Genomic DNA, 25263 nt, shown 5'->3' on the forward strand with positions numbered 1-25263 from the left:
CGGTCCAAACAATGTGCCCCAGTTATAAAATTATTTTGTAGTTTTTAGTACGACTGGCGTAGAAAATATAAAAATACATTTTTATTGCTTTTCTTTACAACGTATTACTTTTGCACAACTCAGGAGAAGGATCGGTTCTTCAACTTTTTAAGGAACTCCTTGGCCTGCTTATCACCTAGTCTGTATTCCAAGGCACGCAGTGAATCGGAATCTGAAAGCAAAAACATTCATTCATGACCAGTTTTAAGTTGTTTAGCTATATGAGGTACCTGTGTATTCTGGCCTGGATAGATTCATCATGATTTGCTCGCCCGATGGTGTCGCTGCTAAATCTTCGAAGGATATATAGCTCTCTGCTATATATTGGCTCGACATTCCGAACAAATCTTTATCTTTGATACTGAATACAATAAGACTATTTCCTTCACTTCGCTGGTGCTCACTTAAGTTTCTGTTGAAGAAATAAATAAATATACACAACACGTTCATAAAATCAATAGTGATTACTTACATACGAAACTCCTGATCGTAAAGCGGAAAACAACTTTTGTTGTGCACGTTGGTCTTCACAGTTGGTACATCGTTGAATCGACTTGTGGGCATGAAACTGGCTTTAACAAATGAGTCCACCGTACCATTTGAATCCATGGGCAGCAGATTTCGAGCATTTAAGATATTTAACTAAAAGGAACAACTCAGTGAGTGGATTTTAGGTTCTAAAATGATTGTAGCCCTACCAATAAACCGGAATCAGTTAACTGAGCCGTTACGGTGAGTTGTCCATATGGAGATGAGTCTTGGCTCTTTTGGTTCTCTAGACGCTCCAAGTAATACTGATGAATAAGATCTGCTGTCTCCAGCGAATAAAGCCTGAGCCGACTTTGAATTGAAGACAATATTTTTACGTCCGAAGTTTGAAGGTTGCCCATTTTAAAACAGTCCATCATTGTCTGAAGAGTATTGTTCAAATTTTGGAAGAAAGCTGGTGGTCGACGTTTCTAAAAAGATAATTATGCTATTTTTTAAACTGTTTAATACTTGAGAAGTCAGAACTTACGTCAAGATTTGATTGAATTAGGTCATACATTATAATGGATAACTCGGACCAAATGCCATCCAGTATCCTTTGGAAGTTAATCTCATTGAGTGTATCGTAAAGCGTGGCCAACGAGGATTCCAGGTACATCATTAACTGGTCCATAGAGTTGGAGTCCTTGGCGAGCACCTCGGCACCTTCGGCCAAGTATCGCCTAATTGGCGGTGCCATTTTTCGGGCCACAATCTCTATGAGCTCAACAATCTGATTGCGTTCGGTGTCCAATGCATTTTCGATTACAGTTTTGATGGTGCTTGCGCACCTTTCAGCCTCTAAGTTAGTTCGGTACTCCCCCAATCTCTTGATGATATCATCGATGCTAAGTTCCTTTAATAAAATACATGCTATTACTATTTCTGGTTTGATTTCTGTGAATATAACTTTTACCTTTATGAATGAAGGTAAGCTCTGGCGGATGTAATCCATGTTGTTTATAGCTATGCACCACTCCTCTGACAGAACTTAAAAAAAAGAGTTAATTAATTACAAACGGGAGTGAAAAATAGTTGGCAAGAGTACTTACTGAAATTTTTATTGTTATCATCAGCAATAAAAATGTTTTCGACTCTGCGGGACATCTGCTGGGCATAAAATATGCAACACCGACACAGATCCTGTAAAAAAATATAGTTATCAAAAACGAAAACTTAACTATAAAAAGTATTCAATCTTACATTGACAATTTTGGCTACAAAAATGTAGGAACCTTCGACCTCTGGCCAGTCAAGTTGCTGCCAAAATATCTTAATTTGGTAGAATATGGAGAGTGTGTCCACTGCTGAGGAGCTGTATTTCACTGTTTCGTCGACGGCTTTCAGCTGATCCAAATCGATTGCTTTCTGGATACGACCTAATGCCTTGATTATTGAAATATCCAGCCAGTGGGTAACGCCCCTCTCGAACCAGGGGTAAAAGTTGGCCAGTTCCAGTGGCTCGGAACAAAGAGATTCTCCTGTAAACAGAGAGATCAATTAGTGTTTTGCTAAGATCAATAATTGACTACTTTACCTAATTGGACGTAACGCTTGAGTATTAAATAGACTTCAAACAAAGTCGTGCCCATGTTTACATTCTCAAGGTTGGGCAAATATTCGAATTGATCGTCTGGCACATCCAATCTCTTAATGTTATTGCACACTTCTATTATAATCGATTTACAGATTTCAGCAAGTTTTGAGTCATAAAATAAATAAAGTACAGCGGAATAGTTAAGCTGAATTTTGCTGCAAGTAAAAAAGGTAAGTAAGTTTCATAAGCAAAATAGTGATTAATGCACAATGGCGAAACTTACTGGTAAAAGATTTTATCAAAGTATTCCATTGCACGTTGCAGATCGGACCGCACCATCTGTATCAGTTTAATGACGTACTGCAGCTTTTCGTCATCGGTCTCGGTGTTTTTAGATTGCCTGCTGCCCTCCACTATGTGCTCCAGCCATTCCCGTGTCCCTGTGTTGATGGCATCCTCAATGGCAGTGTCGATATTGCACGTTTCATCAGTGTCGTTTGTGTGTAGCCATCCGTACACCGATTTGGGGAATATGTCCACACTCTCCGGGACTTCCAGCTCCTTAATCTTCTTCAGAATATCCAGCACTTCATTGAGAGCTCGAACTATGTTCTTATCACTGGTGTTTTTGGATCTAAGTTTCCTTAGCACTGAGAAGCACGACGGAAGCAGCCGTCTCACTCCATCCCAGAATGTTTTCACATCCTCGGAATCGTTCTGCATATAGGTGATCACTGGCACCACCACATCCAGAATAGAATTGAAGAGCGTAAAATTGAGTTTGTGCGTCTCATGGATGGTGCTGTAGGCGTGCCACTGGCTTAAAGCGCAATCGAAGGGAGTTAGTCCACTCTGAGCAGCGTGCTGGGATCGAATGAGTTCGGCATTGGGACTGAACTTCCCGCTCCACCAGTAGTTGGCCACCTGCGAGGTTTCCAGCTCGTACATCAGCAGCAGTTTCAGTAGGTTCTTGTGCTCCTGAACGGCGACACTCTTGTTCTTCTCCGCACTCAAAGCCAGATTCACCAGAAGTGATCCTCGACTGCGACCCTTGCTACCCTTTTCCAGGTTATACCAAACGGTTAGGCCAGAAACTGGAATAGACTAAAGAAAATGGGGTATCAGTGTTACAATCTTTGATAACATAAGATATACTCTTACCTTTAGCGTGATAGCAGCTCTTCCAATCAATTCATTATCGTGTTTTCCCGAAGAAGCTGTTACTGCTATTTCCTTCATCAGTTTGCTGAGTCCTTTCACACCTTTCACATCCAGGATTTTGTTGACTTTTTCTTTCACGGTTTCCGCAGCATCAAAGTCCCTGCAAAAATGTAATACATTTAATGGAAATTTAGCATATAAATGTATGAATGAGAAGTTAACATAAAAATGCAAATTTATAACAAATCTACTACTACGTACTCAACATATGTATCTACTCAACCGATTTTTAAACAACATGATGATTTCTTAGGATGCCATACCTTCGAGTTAGTTCGAGTCAGACCATAATAAACCTATTAGTCCGCGATTAGTGCTTTTTAGAGTTCAAGAAGCGTTATCAACCAGATAACTTAAGTTCAATGAGTGCTGTTTATGTGTTCAATACAAACAAAATCACACTTACCACACTTCAACGATTAGAACTTCGTCACGAGCATTTTCTGTAATCGGCCTGCAATAAACATAAAAATTAATAAAGTGATATCAGATATTGTAGAAGAGATTCAAGACTCACAGTGAAAAGTGCTCCTCCCAAATGGGATTCAATGTGGCAGGCTTCACAGATGAGTTGTAACGATGGGAGCCATTCGATTCCAAGTACAGGGTAACAAAGGGATCGGACAAGCCATTTGAATCCTTGGACATTAGGTTCTCGGCCTTTATAATCTCGACATTTAGTCGAACATTGGGCGGTTCTTTCAGACGCGCCGCCTCATAAATTTCCTCGTGAGTGGCGTTCGGAATTTTGAATGCATCCTGCACAAATTCGACCAAACTGTTTGTGCACTCTTCGTTGTTTTCACAGCCAATGTTGTTGAAAATTTCAAATAATATCTCTTCATACAGATCTGTAACCTGCAAAAGCAAAAGCAACAATTAGTTGAGTCAAAAAAGCGAACAATTAAACACTGGCGACATTTATAACCCACCAAATCAGTGGAGTATTTTAATTTTCTTTGAGCAAAAATAGAAAAATCACTTTTCTAAAGGTCAAAGCCTAAGTAAATATCGGCAAATTCCAGAATACGGAAATATAAACAAATCGTCACAGGGAAATTGGAATAACAGACCCAGCTGAGGTCATGTTTGCTTAGATACATTCTAAATAAGTATCTACTATAAGCTTTCCGCAATAAAATGTTTAATGTTTCCCATAAATTACAATACAATACAATACCATATTGATATTAAGCTCCACAAATCAATAAACTTCCTAGTAAGTTCTTATTTTATATGATTTTTCTACTTTTTTTTGGCTACATTTTACATAATTCTCAATTATGGTGTGCTCTATGTTTGGCAAAAAACAAGTACATAAATATATTTAAAAACTGAAATACCCTGTGCACTTAACTCGAGTGACTCAACAATTATCCCAAATCAATGAACTTATACAATCGCTTTTGTTTACCGCCGCACTGCGAGTAAACGATGAACCGATTCCCTCAGATATACTTAAGATCAGTACATTATGGGTGGCATTTACACTGATATAGATATGGATATAGCACCTGCCATCGTCCAAACTTCGGCTCTACTTACGGTCATCGCATGGCAGACCGCCTTGGCGTGGGAATCGAGTAAATGCTTGTGGACACCGCGAAAGTGTCGACAGGAAATGCTTCCATTTCGATTCAGTATGCTCATCCGGCGCTCGAATGGCTTATTCAGCGACTGGGTGGAGCAGGCTTTCCTCGGGATCCGGAGCCTGATCTCGTCGCATCCGGTGCGCGTACTGGATCGGGTTAGGCTATTGGTTTTCGAACTGTGGTTAGACGAACTGTGGCTTTGGTTTTGGGAGCCGAACTTGCTCAGCACACGTGGTAGTGATAGGTAGCTCATGATTGATCCGTGCAACCAACCGATCACTCGATCACTCCACTATTTAATGTTTTTCTCTAGATGCAAGCGAAATATTTGGCAAAAACTCTCTTGCGAATATACAATTCGAAATAGACGCACATATTATCGAGTACGAGCGGATTCGTATGCGGATTCGGATGCGGGTGGTGGACGGTGGACGAATCGTGGACACCCACGGACTCGGGAACACCGGACTGGACACAACCGCTTCGGAGAAGAGTCTGTAGCTAAGTACGTACAATAGCGTCCGTTGTGGAGGAAAATCTTTGCGATATCCGAAATATCTTGACGTTGACCATGAGATAAAAAGTGTATGCGCTCAATTCGATTCAGATTGTTTGCTGTATTTGTGCATATGTACACGATGGTGGCAAAGTGTTTGTGAGCAATAATAAAGCAATCTTAAGAGAAAATGGTTTATTTTTGGATACAAAAAGGAAAAGCTCAAGGTGGTAATGAAAAATGTATTTTCTAAAGTACATTAAGCTTTCCCCCCGCCATTCAATTGGCCGCCGTCTTCATGTTTGCATGTTCTGTAGTGCTTGTTTATGTTGTCAGTATACATTATTCAGTTTTGTTTATACTGTCCGACTATATAGCCAAGTTCTTTTGTTTATTGTGCAACCGTTTCTATGGACACGACTTCATTTTCGGGCTTCTGTTCAATTAAACTACACCTTCCCAGGCGGCAAACATGCGAGCAGCAAAATGTTGGTATAAGATAAAACATCGAATTAACTCTGGGCGATCGTTACGCCTCGCTGCAAACTGGAAAACTGACCTATGTCGAAACTTCCTCGCTAGTCGGGCCTAGAAACTATGACGCAAATGTGACCAGGCTCAAAAGCCATCCATATTCACCAATACCACCCATGGTGGATAGCTAGTTTGCTAGTCGACCTGGTAAAACCCAAAGTGAGTGACGAGCTTTATCTTGATGCACTTTCACTGAAATCCTAAAAGCTACAGTGCATACTCCTCCATCAAGCCAAAACGAGTTCATAAAGCGGAGATTACCATTACTATATAATTAATATATATATATATAACGGAGGGCTTAAGCCATAAATCATCCTTAAAGTCCGTTTTACAAATTTGCAAGATTGAGATTCGTATGAATCACCTGTATACAAATGCAGTTGCGGTTCCCATAAAAATCACCTAGGAATATGTTAAGTACTACTCAATAATAATTTTCTTTTAAATGTAATAATCGTGTGATAATACTATAGGCTACGTTTGGTATAAGCTGGAGCTCTATTAGTTGCACCAGTTGGAATGTAGTTTCGTTTTCCGATTCGTTGTGACCTTTTAATGGCTTTGTCAACCTGATTCATAGCTCTGATTTCTCTATTACAAAACTTACATTCATTACATTATTATAAAACTTACATTCATTACAGGCGCCGAGTCCAGAACGGAAGTGCTGATATCCTTATCCGAGCTTGAGGCCAGAGTACTTTCGGTGGCGAAGGTATCGATGCTGATGCACTCTGGATCCTGACTGTGTTGGATGGTGCCATCGGGACTCTCGTCCGATTCTTCTTCCCCGGCACTGCCATTTTCCTCCAGGGGAGCCAGTGAACTTTTGAGGACACCCTCGTCGATTTGAGACTTCTGTCGCAGTAGGGATCCAAATTTTTCAAAGAATCCATCATCTCCATCTTGCAGTCTGCGAGTAAAGTGCAATTATTAAGGAAATAAGTCATTAAATGTTATCTGCTTTGGCTAGTCATAGGGAAATGGGGGTTTCATTTAGATTAGGGACAAAATAGCAAATGTAGATTTGTAGTCACCACTATATGTATTTGAAAGCCCAGTGAAAAATAACCCAAAACTGAGTCATGTTCGAGTTACGAGTGGGTGGTAAAATCGATCTGTGGGGAAGCCGAGCTCCCTTACATCACTTTTCATTTCTCACGCACACACGAATGATAATTCCACTTGATAATCTTTAATTTATCTGATGACACAGTTCCAGTTCTCCAAAATGTTCATATTCGTCTAAAGAAACACACAGTGTCGATGCGAACAAATGTTTATCTGTCGGTGAGTTTTCAAGTTTTCTACAGGTGTGCGTGAGTCTGTATTTGGGATCGATTTATTCATCCGACTTACTGGTGTTCATGCTCGGTGGGTGGATTCATTTTGAGCTCCTGCAACTTGAAGAAGAAGCCCTTCCACATCTGCTCCTCGTCCATTTGGAAGATGTTTGGTTTCTGGAGGATACTTTCGCCGGATGCTTCAGAGGAGGCACTGATTCGGAATCCAACAAGTGTCACCGGAGTGTAGAAACATACTAACGGCTTATTTGCACCGAAACCGAACCGAACAAGCGATGTGATTCATTGCCAAAGCTGCTCTCCGACGTAGATTTTTCTCAGTGGCAATAGCATTGTTGGTATTCACACGCTCTTCCGTACACTATCACACATTATAATGAGGTATGAATGTTTGTAACGTCCAACATTGGGCGAAAGTGGGGAAATGGGAAGGAACGGGATGATACACGCATACATACATACAGACACTTGTTGCCATGGTGATCGGCCGTTTTTTCTAGCTATTTAAGTTATGATTTTTAAAATATGTTTACTCTATGACTCTAGAAATTGTTGAATGAAAACTCATTAAAAGGTTACCAATGAATGGTTCTAATGCTGTATTGGCTCACGTACACCTATACTATCAAAGGGCTAGGTGTTAGTATTCTTGTAACTACCTTTGCAGACTGGGGCTTCCGTGGTCAAACTACGCACTTTACCATCCGATTTTCATTTGCCAAGCTTAGTTTTATTCATAACTATTTAACTACTTTATTAACTTACCTTATTTTATCGAATATCCTTAATTCCGAGCGCCGGAAGTAACCTTTTAACATGATTAAGTCCTTTGCAAGTTCAAAAAGTTTGATTCAATTAGCCAAAGGGGACTTTAAAATCCATCAAGCATTTCGATAATGCCAATCTAAACTATCGTGGATATTTTTTTTACACACTTTAAAGTTCTATTTATAACTATATAATCTAAAATAAACAAAGATAAGATTAAATTTGTTTTGTTTATGTATTTGGTATTAAAATGAAATACTATTATAAATAAATCTACCGAATAAATCTACCGCGTTTCGATAACTTACGAATGGCAGCCCTGCAGTCCGATAATCAAAACAAACCGTCGGCAATAACAACAAACTAATCGCATCTCTTGTTTTTGTGGGAATTATAAATTAAAAAGCCATGAATTTAAAGTATAAGCGCCGCTACGATAGTTTAAAACGATGCGTCAAGAGTTATCTGCTGGTAAGATCTTAGAAACTTGGTCGAAGTAATGCAAACTTAAGTGTATTGACTAGAAACCTTAAGATTTCTACTCACATATATGGTTGCATTATGTCGTGAACCATTTACAGGGAGTTATATGATCTATTAACACCAGAATACCAATTTTAGGAGAACGCTGCACTCACGGATGAGATCTGTCGCCTGCAGGCCGAACTATCTGTGACCCGATCTCAGAGACTATATCTGATAGAGCGACTCATGTTTCACGAGGGTTTAGAGAAGTCCAATAGTGGTCGTCCCAGTGTCTCGAATGGGAAAGCAGACGCCTCTGACACACAGAAGAAATACAGTCCTGTAGTTATGCATAAAAACCCCAACGAAGATAAGCCAAAAAGTGTCACCATTGTTCGGAAAAAGAAACCCATGTTTCCGATGAATCTGAATAATGTATTACTCCACTCACTGGGCGAGATAATATCAGTGAATCCCAATTTCCATTCCGAGAGCTGGATATACCCAGTGGGATATGTGGCCACACGAATATACGCCCATCCCAAGGATCCACGCAAAAAGTGTGTGTTTACCTGTAAAATTTTAAATAACGCCGGGATTCCCCAGTTCCAAATAATACCCGACAATGATCTGGATGGCGTTTTCTTCGGAGAAAGCGCCAATATGTGTCACATGGACCTTCTGAACTCCATTCAGCAGTCTCCCTGTGTGAAAGTTAAAATACCCTTCGACGTACAGGGCGAGGTCTTCTTTGGCTTGTCAAACCAGAAAACACAATCGCTCCTTATGATGGATCCCGCTTTTAATCAATGCACAAATTTCAAGGGATTCGCCGTGCAGAATGTTCAGTCCCTGAATAGCGTCTCATTATCCTTTGAGACGCTTCAAGGATTTCTATCTTGATAGGATCTGCCCTTACTATTAGATACTCGCGGATAAATAAATAAATGTATAAGAATAATTAGTTTGTAAATAATAACAGGTTTCATTTCTCTGGTAAATCCGTTGGGAAAGGTATATACATATGTACCTAAGGGGTACAATGGTACATGTTGTCGTAAAATGTAAACAATAAAAACCAGAAACAGCTGATCTTCCTGTTTCAATTCCATTTCGTCCGTGACCATATATACTTTCTAGCGGTATTATGGTTTTGTCGTATATCAAAATATTACATTTTTACGAGTGTTTCGGGCAGATTGGTGAAAAGCAATAGTTAAATGGATTCTGGAAACACTGTGTTCCTATTTCGCATTATTTCATGTACCATAAATCATATGTTTTATGTGTGCACTCGTGGTAATTTGAAATTAAACAGTGCATTTGTGCAATTGATTTCAACTATCGACTTTTCTATGGAAAAAGCGAAAAAACAAGCTGGCAACCTGCCGAGGCAATCGGAAATACAACCCTTGGACAGAAACATATGTACACAACACCTATCTGAAAAGTATTAAAACAATATTTTTGGAAAGTTGTTTTGGCTGGCGTTGAACTGAGCGACATTGCAATAGCAGCTGAGGATAAAGCCAACCACCGGAATCGGTCGAGATGGGGAGCATCGAAAAGGCGTGCATATCCGGATTTCTGTGCCGACTGTGTTCAGAGATGCACCGCACAGTAATACATATTTATAGTGATCATGGCCAGCGTTTGTGTCTTGTTGAGAAAATCAACGGTTACCTACCAATTACAGTGAGTATCAGCAACTGATGGACGATGCCGAAAGCTAGAGCTCACTACGCACGCCACAATCGTCAAGGATGTTTGTGTGTACCCAATGACAGCCATTCGAATAGTTTTTCCCAACTATCAGCATCATGTGAAATAATTTATTGATTTATCACTTACTGCTCCATTGCACCAGATATCTCCGACTGATCCATTGCCAAAAACCATATGCAAAACATGTCTACATCGCGTGGAGCAGCACTACTCGCTGCTGATGCGGCTGACACGGATGCGGGAGGAGCGCAAGTTTAAGTTAATCAATTACAAAGCAGAAGTGAGTAGTAGTAGTGACCCCTATAAGATTATTGCACCCAATACCTATACTATTGATTATCCAGAGAAATCCCTCGATATCCAGCGTGGAATCGGATGAGGACGTGGTGAGTTGTACACTTCAAACAAATGATGCATCACTTTACCCACTCCGTTCGGATTTTCCAGATAAATTCAGGCCCTGCTCACGAATTCCCCAATGAGGAGGATGAAGCGAGCCGCCGCAGCGGGTCGGCGAGTACCGAAGCCGAAACTGGTCAACAGACCCAGGAATCCCAATCCCAAACCCAATCCCCCAAGTCAACAGAGACTGCAGTGCCCACACCAAACAGCAGCGAAAGCCACGATGCTAGTGGTGCTGGCCCCAGCAATAGAGACCCAAAAGAGACTGGCACAGGCAACTCGGGCACGGGTAGCGCCACTCAGGAAAGAACCCATGCAGATTAATGACTGCTAACCTCGTCTCTGGTCGGTGGAACTATATATACGAGTACTTGACTATGTACATATATATAGACGCGTTTGTGTGTACGTACGTTTAGATTGGAATAAAATAAGCATTTTATTTAATTATCTAGTTAATTTCGAATACAGATGATAAGTGAACCATTTAAACGGGCTTCTTACTGCGGATGTCGGGGTATATTTTACTTAGATAGCGTATTTGATGGTTGCCAACGCCTAGTCCAACGTATGCCTCCTGTCACTTCGCTCAACGTGGCATATCCACTTTGCTTACCTCAATCTTATCGCAGCACCACTTTAGTGGCTAAATTCTTTTCGCATGATAGCAGCAAGTTCTTTGTGTTCCTTAGTTTGCATGGTTAGAGCTTTCAATTGTATGTTCCTTGATAATGAAAGTACTCCTTGTATCCCATGTATCTTGTTAATTGGAATGTGGTTAGGATTGTTTTCCCTTTGATTCTTCGCTGACCACAGAAACCAGAGAAACTACCAACACAAGAATTTGTTCAGCAGTTTGGTAATTAAACTATTTCTTTAATCGTAATTAATGAACATGTAGGGATAGTAGGTTCATTTAACTTAATTGAAAAAGAAGCATATACATAGATTCGTATCGGTGCCTGTAATACCAGCAAATGTTTGAACATTTATATGTTTTCTTGATATGTATAACTTGAACCCCGGCGACTCTTGTTCCAATTCATCGTAAACCTCGTCTGTCTTTGAAATGTTCGTTTTTATTGAGCCTAACAATACGCACGAGTCGCTGAATACTTAAAATTGTCAATCAGAATGGTATTATGATAACTTAGTTTATCTTGCTTTTCCTATCACTAATGTTTCCTGCCATATATGTATGCATACGCAAACCGATCAGGTGCATACGTATGTACAATATATAGTGGGGAAAACACTTGTGCTTGCAATTGTCGTTAAATCTTAAGTTAGTAAACGTATATTGTTTTTAGTTGCGGCTTCAATTCTGGAGGTATCACTGGAGTGTGTTCCACTTTTCGAGTTACTAAGCGCTTAAACCGTCCACTGAATTGCTTGCGAAATCCCTTAAAGCTGTTTTTATCACTTGAGGCCATCATGTCCTGGAAGAATGAAACGTATTTGATAAGTACACATGTAGTTGTTTCAGTAATATCTTAAAAACTCCGCAATAAATTGAATAAAAACAGCTGGTTTTTACTTATTATATATAAAATGTACTTAGTTACAAGCTGATCCGTGAGTCATATTCTGGTTTGGCCTTATCGCTAATGCAAATTTCAAAACTGCATATTCCTAGAACGTGCTCAGGTTTTTTTGTCGATTCATTGAATAGGTTTTTTCCTGAATGAAGCACTGTAAGTGCTTCCCCCCAAAAAGTCCTTGTCCGCTTTATGCATACTTGAGATGTGCAAATGTGCAAAACGCGAAAGTGAAAACCGGAAAACAAAAGTGGCTTAGCCCTTTCTTTAAGTGAAAACATACGATCCGGGTAAATTAGTAATTTATTAACCCAAGCTGACCTGCGATTGTACAAACATATGTGCGATCCTCTAATCTTATCTTTGAAATTCCGCGAAATGGATCTATTTATTGCCGAGCGTGCCGAAGCTAAAGCCTATAATAAATTGCCAAATGTCCGTATGTCGGTATGTTTATACCGCCGTACATACTAATGACTTAAATGGCAATTGCTGAAGTGCAAACAATTTGTTTCCCCTTTATCTTCCGCCAACACACGAGCACAAAGACTAGGAACTAAATATACTACGAATAAATGGTCGCCCGTGGAGTATCTAATAATCGTTACGTCATGATAATCTGCACTGCGGCGAAAACTTGTGCGAATGGCTGTTGGGTGGGCTATCTATTACACAGGAACTATGCAGGCAAACAAAAATACGAAAAAAAAACAACGCCATATCACAAAGATATATCTCTTTATGGTCTTAATGCGCTCGTTTTTGGTATCTGATTCGAAAGTAATATGTTATATCGTAAAATATATCATACTCGTAATATACCCTATCGTAAAGTTGTATCTTTTACTTTCAGTGTGCACGTACCGGACTCAGGCAATTGTAGATGTGCGGAGTGGGCGCCTTTGGGGGGAATGTCCACTCCGTTGGGATGGAGCTCCCATTCCCAATCCCGTTCCCGTTCCCGTTGGCGTCGCAAACAGCTGCTGCATTACTGGTCCTCACGAACGTGACGCTCTGGGTTTGTTTGGCAGGTGCTGAAGATGTAGATGATGTGGCGGATGCAGTAGCTGATACGGAGACGGTTGCGGATGCGGATGAGGCCTTGGCCCTGGACTTTCCCTCGCTCGATTCCTTCATTCTTATGTGGTCGTCCCAGTAGCGTGTGAATATATTTTTGGTGTGCTGGACGTCGGTGGACGATGGATGGTGCTGGTTGTGCTGGTGGTGTTGGTGTTGTTGGTGGTGCGGATGCGGGGTGTTCAGATAGTCGGTTACAGAAACATCACGTTGACAACATTTACTGCGGACAAGACGCATCGTTAATTTCCCACTGATACCCTCGATCGGTGCAAAGTTAGTTCATTTTTAAGGTACACGCGTATCACAGATGGTTTCTCTATCGGTATGATATGTAAGACATTTGCTATCATTCGCTATACATGCTAGCTAAATGTCGATGGGCGATGTCGACCGTTGGCGGAAGTGGTTTTCAGTTTTCAATTTTCGCTTTTCGGTATACTAATGTCTCGCCTGAATGTTGTTGGTAGTGTTTTCGTATTGTTTTCTTTTGGTTTGCAGGTAGGAGGAGCTATGTATTTAGCGGCTACCCAGCGTTACAGCGCGACTAGAATATCGATTTTCTGTACTTGGGCTGGCGTTTTGGGTGGTGAGTTAGTCATGATGGCTGCGCACTATACTTTTTTGGCTCAGCCCTACTCCGAAGTTTGCTTATATTCGGCGGTTCCTTTGTTTGTTGTGTTTGGGTTTTTGGCCAGCTCTTCTCTATTGCGACTGTTTTGCCCGAGTTGGTGTATTTATAGGAATGACACTTTTCATCTTTTCATTATTTCAATGCTAGACATAACTTACACAATATCAATTTGCTGTTGTTTTAGGTTTTTTTTTTTTTGGTTTTTCACTAGGCCAAGCGGAGGAAAACCGAAACCGAAACGGAAAAGCAGAGAAGAGAAGCAGAAAAGCAGAAAACAGAAAAAACAGACAGACGTGTCGAGTATTTTCTAGTCGTGGTGCTCGTGCAGGGGAAAAATGCGATTAATGCTGGCACTCTTCACTACAACCACACATCCACACAAATGCGACTGTTGTATGTCTGCACATTTTCTTGAACTGCTCTACACGTAAGTACGCACATTTGATTCGACTTGGACTTCAGTTCGGTTCGGATGGCAGCGAGTGTCTGAATGTGAATCTGAATCTGAATTGCACAGAACGCGACTGAACAAAACAAAAGCTACGAATCTGACTCATGTGCGCTTGACTACAGCCAAAATATCAATCGAAAGTCGCTGCGAATCGAATGCGAATGCGAGAGTGAGTCGCTCGTCGCTCTCTCGATCTCTCTCATTTACCGTATGTACCGCACTATACATATATACTCCGTTTCCCATTCCCACTCGGTTTCGTATTCGTATTCGCTTTCGTATTCGTATTCGTCTTCGTGTTCGTGTGTACTTCTGCTCGCTCTTTTTTCAAGACCTTCTGACGTCAGCTGACATTTAGCGAGCACTGTGTTTTCACCAACTCGGGCACATTTGCGTGTATTTGGGTATCGGCGGGTGTATAAATAGCGTGTTTTGAGTGATTTACCCCAAGATACGAAAAATCCAGGTTCCGAGGAATACGCTTACGCCAATGGAAACGGTTACGCTGGCTGCGAAACAATTAAAAAAAAACTCCCCAAACACGATCGCGAATCTCACGCCTTACGAAACGAAACGCTGCTTTAATTTGAGCGTACCACGCCAAACTATCATCGCACTTAAGCAATTGGCTAGATTGCTAGCCGAGTTAGCCCCTGAACTGCGAGCCCAGTTGCTAAATGGGCCGATCTAAATATTTTTGTTTGCTTGCGCGCTAATTAATTGAAAGCAATCAAGAGATAGGATAGGTATTGTCTGCGATGTGCGCCAGTGAACAATGGATCTTCTGCGATATTAGGTATATGTATCTGCATGTTCCATTGCCAGCGTTCCACCCAAAAGAGCTGCCACTTTTCGTGGCATTAGGAATTGCTGTAGTTGAATTTTCGCGCTCACTTCTCCACTAATTGTTACCACCCAACTGCTTTAAAAACTGCATGTTTTCTTTGTGTTGTTAATATTAGTTTTATTTCGACTTGTTTTTCGTTTTCGCCGGCTCTGAACCGAATATTTTGGCCACCTTTTTGCCAACAAAGAAGAGAACAACTAATGCAAAGATACCCAAAGTCGCCAGCGATGTTATGTTTTCAGCTGCAATATAACTCTGCAGTGGGCCCAAAAATTCGTTTCTGAAAAGCACGAAAGTTTAAACATTAGCTCATTTGTTTATTGTTATTAGGATAAACGTTTTGTAGTAGTAAATTCGATCTTCTCAAACCAGGAACTGTTTTAGCCAGGGTAACATTGATTATTGTAATATTGTTTATGTACAAACTGGATATTATACAACGGTTACGATTAACATTTGGTTCGATATTAATCAACGGAGTAATATTAACAATTGTTTAATGCTCGATGGTGGAATCAGTGTCTTTGTTGAATACCCTCAAACTTTGCGTTATATGCAACCTTTTACCGGGGACTAAGAATCAGTATTTGTTAACTAATTATAATTATTAATAGGTTTAACAAGTTTTATCTTGGCTCACTTACTAAACACATGTATCAGTTTCTCACAAATCCCTATAAGAAGGTCATAATCGGACTTTGAGTTTTAAATTCGATCGATGGAGAAATTCAAAATACATTTTAGTTATACGAGGAATACTTACACGGCACTGGGGATGGCGGGTACTGGCTGAGGATGGCTCTGAGTATATCCCTTCTCGGCAAACTGGACAAAGGCCTCGGGACTGTATTGCTTGGCTGAGTATTTGTACATCTTTCCCTGCCTCAAGCTGTAATGATTATGGTTAATATTATCTTTTCTCCAAAACAACCAAATCAATTAGTACTTACAAAATAAAGGCCGGTGATTCCAGCACTCCCAGTCGTTTAGCAGTTGAGATTCCAGACTCCAAGCTGTTCATGCGAGCAATATTCAGCTTTCGCTTCAGCTTTCCGCCCACGGATTCCCAGACGGCATAGAGTCGCTGACAGACGGTACACTCGGCCGAAGAGCTGGAAGTAGGTGTAGGTGAGCATATGTGCACATATACATCTCATGACGCTTAGATGGCGACCTCAACGCATGACTAATATAGCTTACAAGAAGATAAACCAGTCCCCGGTGGTGGCACCCGACGAGGCTTGAGTCAGGTGCTCAAAGTTGTCGTCGGAAAGCTCTTTGACCGCTGGCTCCAAGTTGTCATTGAAGAAGTCTAGGATTTCGTCATCGTTGATCTCGCCGTGATAGAGAATGGGTATTCCGCGCCTAAAGAACACCAAAGCGGGCTCCTTGCTGGGGTCGTAGATGGACACCAGGTTGCTGTCCACCGACTGCACCACAATGGCCGACAAGGTCTCCTCCAGCTGGGCACGTATCTTGGTGACCATATTCTCATATTCCACGCAGCGCTGGCAATTGTTTTTGTCTGCAATTAAGTGCGCTCGTTAGGCAGTGTAACCGGTGTAACATCCTCCATATGCACAGTGGACACGTAAGCTGGATTTCTCTGGCACATATGTACATATATGTACCAATACTCACTGAATAGGACAACCACATTGCTGCTGCCGGTCAGGAGTTGAATCAACTCGGTGTCGTCCACACGCCGCAAATCCTGGCCTGCAGCACATCCCAGACTCAGGGCTATAACAACAAGCGATATTAGGTGCAGCATTATCTGGCTGTGAATCTGGAGGAGCGGAGTGGATCACTGGCAAATGAATCCGAATCCGATCGGAACTTGGATGCCGACGGTCAGTGAGCCCGGCTATCGATAGTCGGCGAAATGTATCGTCGCCAGTGATGCGTAAGGTGACAGCTTTCGTACCTAGGTAAGGCGTAGGTACAAGTGTGTACCTATGATGATATTTTGGTGGGAAAGAAACAAACGAACTTAAAAATTTTGAATCGCTTAAAACCCTAATTTTGCTGAGTTAAAGATAAGTCCCCAGCTCAAATCAATTTGAGAGACAACCACAAGAGTACAATACGACATACTTTTATTCATAAGATTTTAACAAATAAATAATCAAGTGTAATACAATTTGTAACAATGCATTTATAACTAATTTTGGTATTGGTCTACGAACTTCTTCCTTCAAAATTTTCTATAGAATTTATTACAAAATCGTAGAGGTCTTCTATTTGTTGCGCTAATTTATCTGGAAAATGCCAAAAAAAAATAATAATTATTATTTAGGTTGAATGATGCATAGAAAAACACGTACCCTTATCGGTTTCTACAAGTTTGCTTTCCATTCCATCGCTCTCACCCGATCCAGACATCATATCATCCTTGAAAATGTTTTTCAGCTTCGGCAGCACCAAGAGCAGGAAAATCAAGCCGATGAACTTGACGATTTTCTTGAATATCAACAGCTTGAGCAATATCTTTCCGAGCGTATACAAGTTGATCTTGGACTTTAGCTTCTCCAGAATGGATTCGTGCGACTGGTAGGGAATGAATGGAGCTGGCTTATAAAAGGGAGGAGGTGGTGGTCCATAGGAAGGATAGCCAGCTGGCGGTCCATATTCCGGCGGAGGAGGCAGATAGTTGTTGTTGGGCGGTGGCAGGTAGTTGTTGTTTGGCGGCGGATTGTACTGGTATCCATTGTTCGGCGGAGGCAGGTACTCCGGAGCAGGAGTGGCTGGAGGTAGGTAACTGTTGCTGGGTGGGGAGCTGTAGCTGTAGCCCCCACTGTCGTTGCCTAGTAAATGCAAAAGAATCAAGTAAGTCTAGCTTTCAACTTAGTTTTTAAGGGATAATTCAAAACAGTATTCCAATGAGTTCTGTTATAAGGGATTTAATAGTTTTTTGTTCATTTAATTATATTTTGAAGCACTCAATCTTAATAAATTGTAGAGAGTCACAGATATTTGGAATTATTTTTTTAACTTCACTTTGGACTATTAGTTTTAAGAGTTGGCTATTTTGCAGCACTTGAGGATCTCTTTGTATCCTTTTTATGGTTCACACACCGAAATCCAATGAGTTCGAGTTCTGGATATCCCCGGAATAGCTATCTCCAGCACAAACGCAGATGCAGGAAGTGCATATGAGAACGACAAGGTATGCGGTACGCATTTTTCGATCGCGTTGAGATATGAGTTAAGCGGTTCCTAAAAGTACAATAAACGTTTTTCTTGCCGTCCGTCGCTTTATAAATTTGTGGCCGAAAACATTGTTGCAAAGAAAATATCAGGTGGACGACGGACGTGTGTGCAAGTATTTATAACTGCCATCGCATTTCCCCCGAAAGGCTTGGCCCCCACTTATAGGGCATATATGCAGCGTGGAGTCGAAGTCGAATTGGAATCACTTGGAATCACTTGTGTATTCTTGCAAGAAATGTGGCTACCGTCCGGCTCACGTGCTGTTCAGTATTCATGCTACGTGCAATCGCTTGGATTGTGTTGGAGATTTCGAAAGAGACGCACAGAGTTCAATACAACTTTCACTAGCCAACTTTCAAAAAGCCTGAAAATAGCAAACCGCCTATATTATATAGTGTTTGCCACTTTGTGTTTCATTCCGGCATTTGCGTACATTTTTTGACAAATTGTTAAACCCGTTTTGTGGGAATTTCGGATTTGCATAAGTGACACAAATTGATGACATTCCCGACAAGTGTTGCGAATGTAATACTTTTGAAGATACTTAGGTATTCTGCCAAAGACTGGACCGTCGTATGTACGCAGTAACTACTGTGAGCTGTTTCAATGAAAATATGATGTAGTGGGTACGCACCGTAGCTCTTAATGGGCCTTAATAGCTTTATGTCGGCGGATATGCTTATAATATAGACGACGGATCTACAACTTGGTTAATGTGCCATCACACCGCTTGAATTGTTAATTTCGAACTGCATTTATGCGCATTTAATTGCAGTTACACTGAGATTTCAAAAACTAAATCAAGATAATAATATCTTATGTTTATCTGATCATTGTACACATTATGTTTCCGTTACTTTTTATCTCAGTCAGCACCGGAAGTGACCTAGTTACGATTCAAAAACCTAAAGATAGCTAAGTATGGAAGAATATAAGCTATTATAGTTATTGCATTGAAGTTATTGGACCACTCAATTTAAGCGAAATATATAAGTTACATTTAGGTACTACATATATAAATACAATATATATTTGAAATACAAACGAGTACGGTCACTCGAAAGCTGATAATCGAAATGGCCTAGTTTTCGCCAGGCCGTACGGTCACACTGCGCCTTGACTCAATTAGTATTTACAATTGGAACGCTGATAAAAAGTGAATAAAATTTTTGCATCGCAGGCGAAAGTGGGATCAAATGGACTCAGCACAGGAAGACGCGTCCAGCACGGATGTCTTTCTGGTCACGGCTAACGTTGGCAGCCTGTTCGAGGACGTAAGTGGACGTTGAAACGGATGCGATATGTCCACTGGGCTAGGAAGTATACATGTTTACGTACGGCCCATACATACACGATGCGTAAATCGCATATTTATGTATGGACCCACTGACATACATAGATATGTATAACCGAATCCGAGCTCCCAAACAAATTGGTATTCAGCACATTAGCGCCCGCCGATAATCGAATTTCCAATCCACTTTGCAGCCGGAGAGGCTACTGCAGCTATGGCTAAGCGAATTTCTCGCCAAGATCGCCCGCGCCCAGCCCCGTTTCCTGGCCCTCCACCTCCAGGAAGTGGGCGGCAAGACGTACGAGAAGTCAATGGAGTACGTGCAGGAGTTCATCAGGTGCCTCTGCGATGCCCCCGAAATGGGCGACTTCACCTGCGTACACATCTTCATGGACGAGGACTTCAAGTCAGCCGAGCACTTTACGGTGGGTGAATCGTGTTTCTAGGTCAATCGGCACATCAAAAACCAATTCAGATGAACTGAGGCGTTAACGCAATTACAATTTCGCCGAAAGCATCATGAAAATATGAATTCAATCACTGGGCTTAGTCATGATGAATGGGTCTTGAATTCCTATATCAACAGATACGCGTATTATTTCCGGTCAAGCCCAAAAACAACATTTTATTTATTTTATTGTATTATATTTTATTTTTAGGCCCTTGGAAGTCTCTACTTTGTGCATAAGGATGTTGATTCTCTGAAGATATGGAATTTCCTAACCCACAGCTGGGAAGAAAGTCTTCAGGACATCAAAGATAAACATATCTATTCCGGAAATATTGAAACTATTGCCACCAAAGAAAAGTCCAAGTTCCCACAGCATTTCTTTCCGGAGGTAGGTTAATATGAAAACTATGAAGTAATATTATTAATTTTACTACATTCGTTTTAGTGTAAATGGTCCCGAAAAGGTTTTATGCGAACCCGATGGGAAATCAATGGCACCGTCATCGATCTAGTCAATATTCACTTATTCCACGATGCATCCAATTTGGCTGCATGCGAAAATTTCCCCTCCGTTTATTGCAAGACGCGCAGAAGAGCCCTAGTTCATACAATTGAAAGGTGACTGTTGCTGCTGCCTCCTCTTTAGCCTAATAATATGTTAATATACTTGAAATAGGTTCCATTTGGACGAACAGAATGGCACTGTGCCATTTTTCCTCTTTGGGGATTTTAATTTTAGGTGTGACACTGAAGGCGTTGTGAAAGTAAGTAAAACCTTCTAATCATATTAAGCAGAAATGTAATGACGTTTTTATTAGGAATTAACCGAAAACTTGACCCCTCATCGCGTTCAAAATGTGAAGAATGAGAACGATAAGATCCATTATCGCAACTCAACTGGAAACAACGTACTTACCGTTGGAAAGAAAGAATTTAGTCATGCCGACCATCAACTTAAGTTCAAAGAAGACTGGGTAAGTAAACATATTCCCAACACTAAACTCAATGGCTAAGTTTTCCTCAATTTTAGCTAAAGAAATTTGACAGAGAACTGGAGCCACTTAAAGACGTCCTAGTCGAATATCCAATTAAGTTCGTGCCCTCGTATCCCTTCGAAGAAGACCCAGAAATGCCCACCGACTACATGTCCACTCGCTGTCCGGCCTGGTGCGACAGGATTTTGATGAGTCCCCAAGTCAATGAGATTATCCAGGGCGATGACTGGACATATGGAATGATAGGAGAAGCTGTGTGCATGGGCGACCACAAGGTAAAGTTAATGAGTACTTCTTTTGAACTTTCCCATTTTAGTTACTACAGGAGCAATCTAAAATTACTTACAAATCCCGATTGCCTTTAGCTCTTGCACCAATTTTGACAAATATTCTTGCTCCTCGCTATTAGAGGCTTCATATGCTTCATATACTCTTTCCAAACGTCCTACACAACCAGGCTGTTTCTAATTCTGCTTCCATTTCTAACAACTATGTTTACCTTCGGCATGGTGTCGCTTAGTCCTCTTGTAGTGCGCTTACTATATCCTTTAAAATACAAATTTCAACTGAAAGAAACTAGAATCTGTGATGGAATTCACTTCGTTTTAATATCAGCACTTTACAATTTTAGATGATCTGCAAGGATATTTAAGAGCTTCGGTTTATCGAAGTAAGTTTGAATAACGTTATCAATTTTGTAGCATAGATTCTAAATCTGAACTTAGGTCAGGCAAAATTGCAGGGATTCATATGTATATAACATTTCTAAAGACACTTTCTACTTCAATCGGTCTAATAATTATTATCTCTTCTTTTTTGTCATGTAGCCTGTTTACTTAACTGTCCGTCTTAAACCAAACAAAGGTACTTATAGATCTTGTGATTGCAACTACACGAATACTTACGCCAAGCCCAACAAAATCTCAACATCACCTCTGCCCGCAGTCAAACTGAAATACTGTCCCTATGCAAATAAGCTCTTTGAGGATATAGCCACCAGTTCAAAGTTGATTGTTGAAACGGAAGCTCGCAATATGTACAATTCTCTTAAAATTAGTCAAGACGAGGAGGCGAGCAGAACGACTACCTCGAATTTCCCGAATATTAGTATTAACATAATTGATTCCGACAATATATGCATGTGCCTGTGCGCACACCTTTCTAGTAATAGTCTGTTGCAGTTTGACGACTGCAATCGAACTGGCGAGGCCATTTGCCCCATGTGCCGGAACATAATCAAAAGGCAGCCGGTGGCACACCGCTATAAGCTGCTGTCCAAGCGCCTGATGATATCGCAGGATATCATTATTAACCGCATAGATACACAGCATCTAAGCACGGACCCTGATCGACAATACGAGGATCCGTACACTCCGGAGAGCACCGAATCGCATTCGCCCTATCCGGAGATCACTAGCTCCTGCACCTCCACCTCGAGCAGTTCGCGCAGTCCATTCGAACGCAGACTAGCGACGGACAGATTGGCTGAGAGCAAAGCTGGCGAATCAGATATATCGCCCTGTCCCGAGGTGGGCGATCCGGTAGCAGAGAAACCCGCCAGAGGCACTGTAACTCCTGGTCAACTGAAATCGCGGCTAGAGACTTTAAAGCGCTTATCCATCAAAGACGAAGAAGACGACGGGGGCGAGGACGCAGTTGATGAGGCGGGAGCGGGTGATGTTGAACATGTTGGCGCTGTTTGCCTTCCAAACGCTGCTCCAAAGCGCCCAAAACGCCGCTCTAAAGTTATTCCTATGTGTTGTACCATCAACTAATTGCAGTTTTTGTTATTTTGATTTATATTTTGTTGTTAAGAATAGTATTTTAAAGCTGGAGATTGAACTACCGCTTGTTAAAACGCTATGCATTATTTTATACTTATTTTATAATAATTTATGTAGTAAGCAAGATTCAAAGATTTCTTAGCATCTGCATGCACTAAATCCATTAATCAATACTTTTTTTTTACTTATCTAAAGTAATGAAATATCTATATGCTCCTTTTTCGAAACTCATTTTTCTACATTAATTACTACCCAATTGTACCAAGTCAGAAGGTAAAAACTTTAAACAGTTTTATTAGTTTTACTGTGACCTGCACCTGAAGCTTTAATAGCCAAGGTGCACGAGAGATCTTTGAATTTACTTTGTGTAAATATAATTGTAGACCCCATGGAATCGTATGTAAATATGTCGAGCGATTGTAGTTATAATTTGTAACTCATGTGCATTTAAACGCCTTACCGAAATCTCTTAAAACCTTTTATATCTTATGTACCCTGTTCCTTTTCGCAGAAAAGCGATTCAGCCTAAGCCCGTATTAAACTATTTCTTTGAATCTGTGTTTTAAATATGTACATTGTTTATTATGTGTTCGTCTTCTTTAAGGAAATAAATTACTTTTTTATACCTCACTTGTCTTCTTTTCTTTTTCTTTTCATTTATAGTTTATATTTTTTAACGCAATTCTTTTTCAGTTTTCAATCACTAATCAAAGTTGCCAGCGGATTGAGAAAATGTTCGTTTATAATTTCTTCAAGTGCCATAATCATATATTTATACTTTTCTAGGCCCTGCGAATCCCACAGCTATCTCGAAGCTACCGGAGGGCTTGGCGAACCTGGTGAATCAAGCGCTGAACGACGAGAGCCTGTGGATGGAGCAGTCCGTGGTGGACGATTCGAGTGCATCGCACAGCTCCGCGGCCAAGTCGCGCTATATCTTGATGAAGAAGGGAACCACCGCCAGTCCGTGCAAGGAAGACCCCGACGAGGCTGGGGCTTTGGCCGCCAAGAGCGATGGATTGGATACCGAAAGTGCTATGCTGCTGAAGGAAACAACCGTCTAAGTGCTTCGCAACTTTTAACTTATGCCAGCTGAGCCAATAACTTGTACCGTGTGGTTTTGTGTTATGTACCTGTTATGTTAAACGCGTCCAATACGAGCTATTTATTTGTCACACCGCCAAGAAATGTGGAAAGCAGGCGCAGTAATAAAATATACGTACGTGGTAGTTGCATTTATTTCAGAAAAACGTTCAAAAGATGAAAGGATGAAATCTAAACCAGGCATTTAAACACAGTTCCACGCACGCATTAAGACTACGGCTAGACGACTATTCGATGAGTTTTTTGGCTTTGAAATATCTGCGGAGGTACAGAACTTGCCACGTCGCCAAGCCGAGCAGGCAGCACATACTGAAGATGCTGAAGAACAGGACGCGACTGTTGGTTTTCTCTGCAAGCACATCGGGTACCATAATTAGACGGTATTTTAGGGAATTTTGATTTCAGCCTTACCATTTGTATCGCGCATTTCCTCCTCCCGCTTGCGCATGAGAACGAAGTCGCGCACAATGGAGTCGGAGAGGTCCTCCAGACGCTTAAGATCAACTTCCAAGGGCTTCAGCTTGGAGGCCTCGCCAATCTGAATTGTCGTAGAGGAATACACGTCATTTAAGTGATGCAAAAATGGGGTATAATGTTATGACGTTTATACTTACGCCTTCGTAGCTCTTGGTCTCCACTCCCTTTTTGGTCAAGAGCGATACTTCCTGTACAATGCCGCGTTGATCTGGTTACAATATAAAACGTTTATATTATAATATGAATTATTTTACATATTAGAGTTTAGTGCAAAGCAGTTCGCCGGTCTTGACTTACGTGCAGGAACTTTGGATATGAAGCAGATCTCGTAGGCATCGTACACCTCGGACATGAAACTGAATTTGCCCTTGGTGATGTGCTCCTTTTGCGACAGGATGTGTCCCTTGGTATCGCGAGCCTGTGGGACGCAAATTAAGCCGGTTAAGTGTGTGGAAGAAGAAGTGTACTGAGCGGAAAACTCACAATGTAGTCGATGATCTGGCCGGGCACGTCAGAAACTTCGTACTCGCCCATTACCAGTTGGTTCGCCTGGATGTCTTCCTTGAGGCACTTCTGGGTGTTTGGCGACAGCTTGAACATCACCGCATGGCTGCTCCAAGCACAGGCCATCAGTAGGCACACAATTAAAGCCGCCCTCGCCATAGCTAACAATTTAAATCTAACAAAATCTACGGCTGACAAAGATGAGGTGGCTATTTTATAGAGCTGGCACAAGACCGATGTGTTTGCGATGATATCGAAGTGTCCAGAATTTTGGCAACTT

The 25263-nt window shown here is 41.2% G+C and overlaps 8 protein-coding genes across 13 annotated transcripts; 3 read left to right on the forward strand and 5 right to left on the reverse strand.

Annotated features, from left to right (window-relative positions):
• Positions 1-59: 59 nt before the first annotated feature.
• LOC6538602 (protein unc-13 homolog 4B) lies at positions 60-8203 on the reverse strand. 3 transcript variants are annotated; one of them, XM_015193433.3, is made up of 15 exons: positions 8020-8203; positions 6584-6863; positions 3843-4183; positions 3732-3779; positions 3266-3425; positions 2388-3208; positions 2105-2319; positions 1771-2048; positions 1620-1710; positions 1484-1557; positions 1058-1423; positions 738-998; positions 512-681; positions 270-451; positions 60-211 (listed from the first exon to the last, which is right to left on the reverse strand). In XM_015193433.3, exons 1-15 carry the CDS (start codon positions 8070-8072, stop codon positions 120-122), a joined length of 3432 nt encoding a protein of 1143 aa, XP_015048919.1. In that variant the 5' UTR covers positions 8073-8203; the 3' UTR covers positions 60-119. The 3 variants fall into 3 exon arrangements, with proteins under 3 accessions (XP_015048919.1, XP_002099124.2, XP_015048920.1); XM_002099088.4 differs by lacking the exon at positions 8020-8203 and adding an exon at positions 7310-7556; XM_015193434.3 differs by lacking the exons at positions 6584-6863; positions 8020-8203 and adding an exon at positions 4871-5400.
• Positions 8204-8337: 134 nt separating this feature from the next.
• Positions 8338-9463, forward strand: LOC6538603 (transforming growth factor beta regulator 1). Its single transcript, XM_002099089.4, has 2 exons — positions 8338-8493; positions 8644-9463. The coding sequence occupies exons 1-2, from the start codon at positions 8431-8433 to the stop codon at positions 9388-9390; spliced, it is 810 nt and encodes a 269-aa protein (XP_002099125.1). The 5' UTR covers positions 8338-8430; the 3' UTR covers positions 9391-9463.
• Positions 9464-9875: 412 nt separating this feature from the next.
• On the forward strand, positions 9876-11061 carry LOC6538604. Its single transcript, XM_002099090.4, has 4 exons — positions 9876-10182; positions 10355-10492; positions 10557-10598; positions 10660-11061. Exons 1-4 carry the CDS (start codon positions 10039-10041, stop codon positions 10936-10938), a joined length of 603 nt encoding a protein of 200 aa, XP_002099126.1. The 5' UTR covers positions 9876-10038; the 3' UTR covers positions 10939-11061.
• Positions 11062-11457: 396 nt separating this feature from the next.
• On the reverse strand, positions 11458-14736 carry LOC6538605 (myotubularin-related protein DDB_G0290005). The gene is made up of 2 exons (XM_002099091.3): positions 13017-14736; positions 11458-12053 (listed from the first exon to the last, which is right to left on the reverse strand). Exons 1-2 carry the CDS (start codon positions 13467-13469, stop codon positions 11901-11903), a joined length of 606 nt encoding a protein of 201 aa, XP_002099127.1. The 5' UTR covers positions 13470-14736; the 3' UTR covers positions 11458-11900.
• LOC6538606 (thioredoxin domain-containing protein) lies at positions 13324-17022 on the reverse strand. 2 transcript variants are annotated; one of them, XM_043207120.1, is made up of 6 exons: positions 16803-17020; positions 16362-16686; positions 16112-16273; positions 15925-16050; positions 14760-15441; positions 13324-13452 (listed from the first exon to the last, which is right to left on the reverse strand). In XM_043207120.1, exons 1-5 carry the CDS (start codon positions 16933-16935, stop codon positions 15279-15281), a joined length of 909 nt encoding a protein of 302 aa, XP_043063055.1. In that variant the 5' UTR covers positions 16936-17020; the 3' UTR covers positions 13324-13452; positions 14760-15278. The 2 variants fall into 2 exon arrangements, with proteins under 2 accessions (XP_043063055.1, XP_039231577.1); XM_039375643.2 differs by lacking the exon at positions 13324-13452 and adding an exon at positions 15806-15835 and having other exon boundaries at positions 15258-15441; positions 16803-17022.
• A 221-nt stretch (positions 17023-17243) lies between these two features.
• On the reverse strand, positions 17244-18829 carry LOC6538607. Its single transcript, XM_002099093.4, has 3 exons — positions 18240-18829; positions 17489-17968; positions 17244-17422 (listed from the first exon to the last, which is right to left on the reverse strand). Exons 1-3 carry the CDS (start codon positions 18343-18345, stop codon positions 17343-17345), a joined length of 666 nt encoding a protein of 221 aa, XP_002099129.2. The 5' UTR covers positions 18346-18829; the 3' UTR covers positions 17244-17342.
• A 635-nt stretch (positions 18830-19464) lies between these two features.
• On the forward strand, positions 19465-24127 carry LOC26534501 (inositol polyphosphate-5-phosphatase A). Of its 3 annotated transcripts, XM_015193439.2 has the most exons (9): positions 19472-19648; positions 19863-20093; positions 20328-20507; positions 20565-20737; positions 20796-20883; positions 20938-21093; positions 21150-21389; positions 21942-21978; positions 23685-24127. In XM_015193439.2, exons 1-9 carry the CDS (start codon positions 19571-19573, stop codon positions 23960-23962), a joined length of 1461 nt encoding a protein of 486 aa, XP_015048925.1. In that variant the 5' UTR covers positions 19472-19570; the 3' UTR covers positions 23963-24127. The 3 variants fall into 3 exon arrangements, with proteins under 3 accessions (XP_039231576.1, XP_015048924.1, XP_015048925.1); XM_039375642.2 differs by lacking the exon at positions 23685-24127 and having other exon boundaries at positions 19465-19648; positions 21942-23528; XM_015193438.2 differs by lacking the exon at positions 21942-21978 and having other exon boundaries at positions 19471-19648; positions 23685-23883.
• LOC6538608 (transmembrane emp24 domain-containing protein bai) lies at positions 24119-25218 on the reverse strand. Its single transcript, XM_002099094.4, has 5 exons — positions 24963-25218; positions 24777-24897; positions 24617-24687; positions 24414-24540; positions 24119-24351 (listed from the first exon to the last, which is right to left on the reverse strand). The coding sequence occupies exons 1-5, from the start codon at positions 25140-25142 to the stop codon at positions 24230-24232; spliced, it is 621 nt and encodes a 206-aa protein (XP_002099130.1). The 5' UTR covers positions 25143-25218; the 3' UTR covers positions 24119-24229.
• Between the last annotated feature and the right edge of the window lie 45 nt (positions 25219-25263).

This window comes from Drosophila yakuba, chromosome 3R (genome assembly GCF_016746365.2).
Source record: "Drosophila yakuba strain Tai18E2 chromosome 3R, Prin_Dyak_Tai18E2_2.1, whole genome shotgun sequence".
Taxonomy (NCBI): Eukaryota; Metazoa; Arthropoda; class Insecta; order Diptera; family Drosophilidae; genus Drosophila; species Drosophila yakuba.

What these genes read in the sequence shown, in the direction of transcription:
- LOC6538607 (XM_002099093.4), bottom strand. Translation starts at nt 18,345, where the DNA reads ATGCGTACCGCATACCTTGTCGTTCTCATATGCACTTCCTGCATCTGC. An exon ending in CTCGAACTCATTGGATTTCG is followed by an intron (nt 17,969 to 18,239) that starts GTGTGTGAACCA and finishes TGCATTTACTAG; the next exon opens with GCAACGACAGTGGGGGCTAC. An exon ending in ACTTGTAGAAACCGATAAGG is followed by an intron (nt 17,423 to 17,488) that starts GTACGTGTTTTT and finishes GGCATTTTCCAG; the next exon opens with ATAAATTAGCGCAACAAATA.
- LOC6538605 (XM_002099091.3), bottom strand. Translation starts at nt 13,469, where the DNA reads ATGCGTCTTGTCCGCAGTAAATGTTGTCAACGTGATGTTTCTGTAACC. An exon ending in TCTACAATTGCCTGAGTCCG is followed by an intron (nt 12,054 to 13,016) that starts GTACGTGCACAC and finishes TCATTCTTCCAG; the next exon opens with GACATGATGGCCTCAAGTGA.
- LOC6538606 (XM_043207120.1), bottom strand. Translation starts at nt 16,935, where the DNA reads ATGCTGCACCTAATATCGCTTGTTGTTATAGCCCTGAGTCTGGGATGT. An exon ending in GGGGACTGGTTTATCTTCTT is followed by an intron (nt 16,274 to 16,361) that starts GTAAGCTATATT and finishes ACCTACTTCCAG; the next exon opens with CTCTTCGGCCGAGTGTACCG. An exon ending in CCCGCCATCCCCAGTGCCGT is followed by an intron (nt 15,442 to 15,924) that starts GTAAGTATTCCT and finishes CGTGCTTTTCAG; the next exon opens with AAACGAATTTTTGGGCCCAC.
- LOC6538602 (XM_002099088.4), bottom strand. Translation starts at nt 7,392, where the DNA reads ATGGACGAGGAGCAGATGTGGAAGGGCTTCTTCTTCAAGTTGCAGGAG. An exon ending in GTTCTAATCGTTGAAGTGTG is followed by an intron (nt 3,426 to 3,731) that starts GTAAGTGTGATT and finishes ACATTTTTGCAG; the next exon opens with GGACTTTGATGCTGCGGAAA. An exon ending in GCTTACCTTCATTCATAAAG is followed by an intron (nt 1,424 to 1,483) that starts GTAAAAGTTATA and finishes ATTTTATTAAAG; the next exon opens with GAACTTAGCATCGATGATAT.
- LOC26534501 (XM_039375642.2), top strand. Translation starts at nt 19,571, where the DNA reads ATGGACTCAGCACAGGAAGACGCGTCCAGCACGGATGTCTTTCTGGTC. An exon ending in CACAGCATTTCTTTCCGGAG is followed by an intron (nt 20,508 to 20,564) that starts GTAGGTTAATAT and finishes CATTCGTTTTAG; the next exon opens with TGTAAATGGTCCCGAAAAGG. An exon ending in TTAAGTTCAAAGAAGACTGG is followed by an intron (nt 21,094 to 21,149) that starts GTAAGTAAACAT and finishes CCTCAATTTTAG; the next exon opens with CTAAAGAAATTTGACAGAGA.
- LOC6538604 (XM_002099090.4), top strand. Translation starts at nt 10,039, where the DNA reads ATGGGGAGCATCGAAAAGGCGTGCATATCCGGATTTCTGTGCCGACTG. An exon ending in TAATCAATTACAAAGCAGAA is followed by an intron (nt 10,493 to 10,556) that starts GTGAGTAGTAGT and finishes TTGATTATCCAG; the next exon opens with AGAAATCCCTCGATATCCAG. An exon ending in TGGAATCGGATGAGGACGTG is followed by an intron (nt 10,599 to 10,659) that starts GTGAGTTGTACA and finishes CGGATTTTCCAG; the next exon opens with ATAAATTCAGGCCCTGCTCA.
- LOC6538608 (XM_002099094.4), bottom strand. Translation starts at nt 25,142, where the DNA reads ATGGCGAGGGCGGCTTTAATTGTGTGCCTACTGATGGCCTGTGCTTGG. An exon ending in GCCAGATCATCGACTACATT is followed by an intron (nt 24,898 to 24,962) that starts GTGAGTTTTCCG and finishes TGCGTCCCACAG; the next exon opens with GCTCGCGATACCAAGGGACA. An exon ending in AGACCAAGAGCTACGAAGGC is followed by an intron (nt 24,541 to 24,616) that starts GTAAGTATAAAC and finishes ACGACAATTCAG; the next exon opens with ATTGGCGAGGCCTCCAAGCT.
- LOC6538603 (XM_002099089.4), top strand. Translation starts at nt 8,431, where the DNA reads ATGAATTTAAAGTATAAGCGCCGCTACGATAGTTTAAAACGATGCGTC. An exon ending in GCGTCAAGAGTTATCTGCTG is followed by an intron (nt 8,494 to 8,643) that starts GTAAGATCTTAG and finishes TACCAATTTTAG; the next exon opens with GAGAACGCTGCACTCACGGA.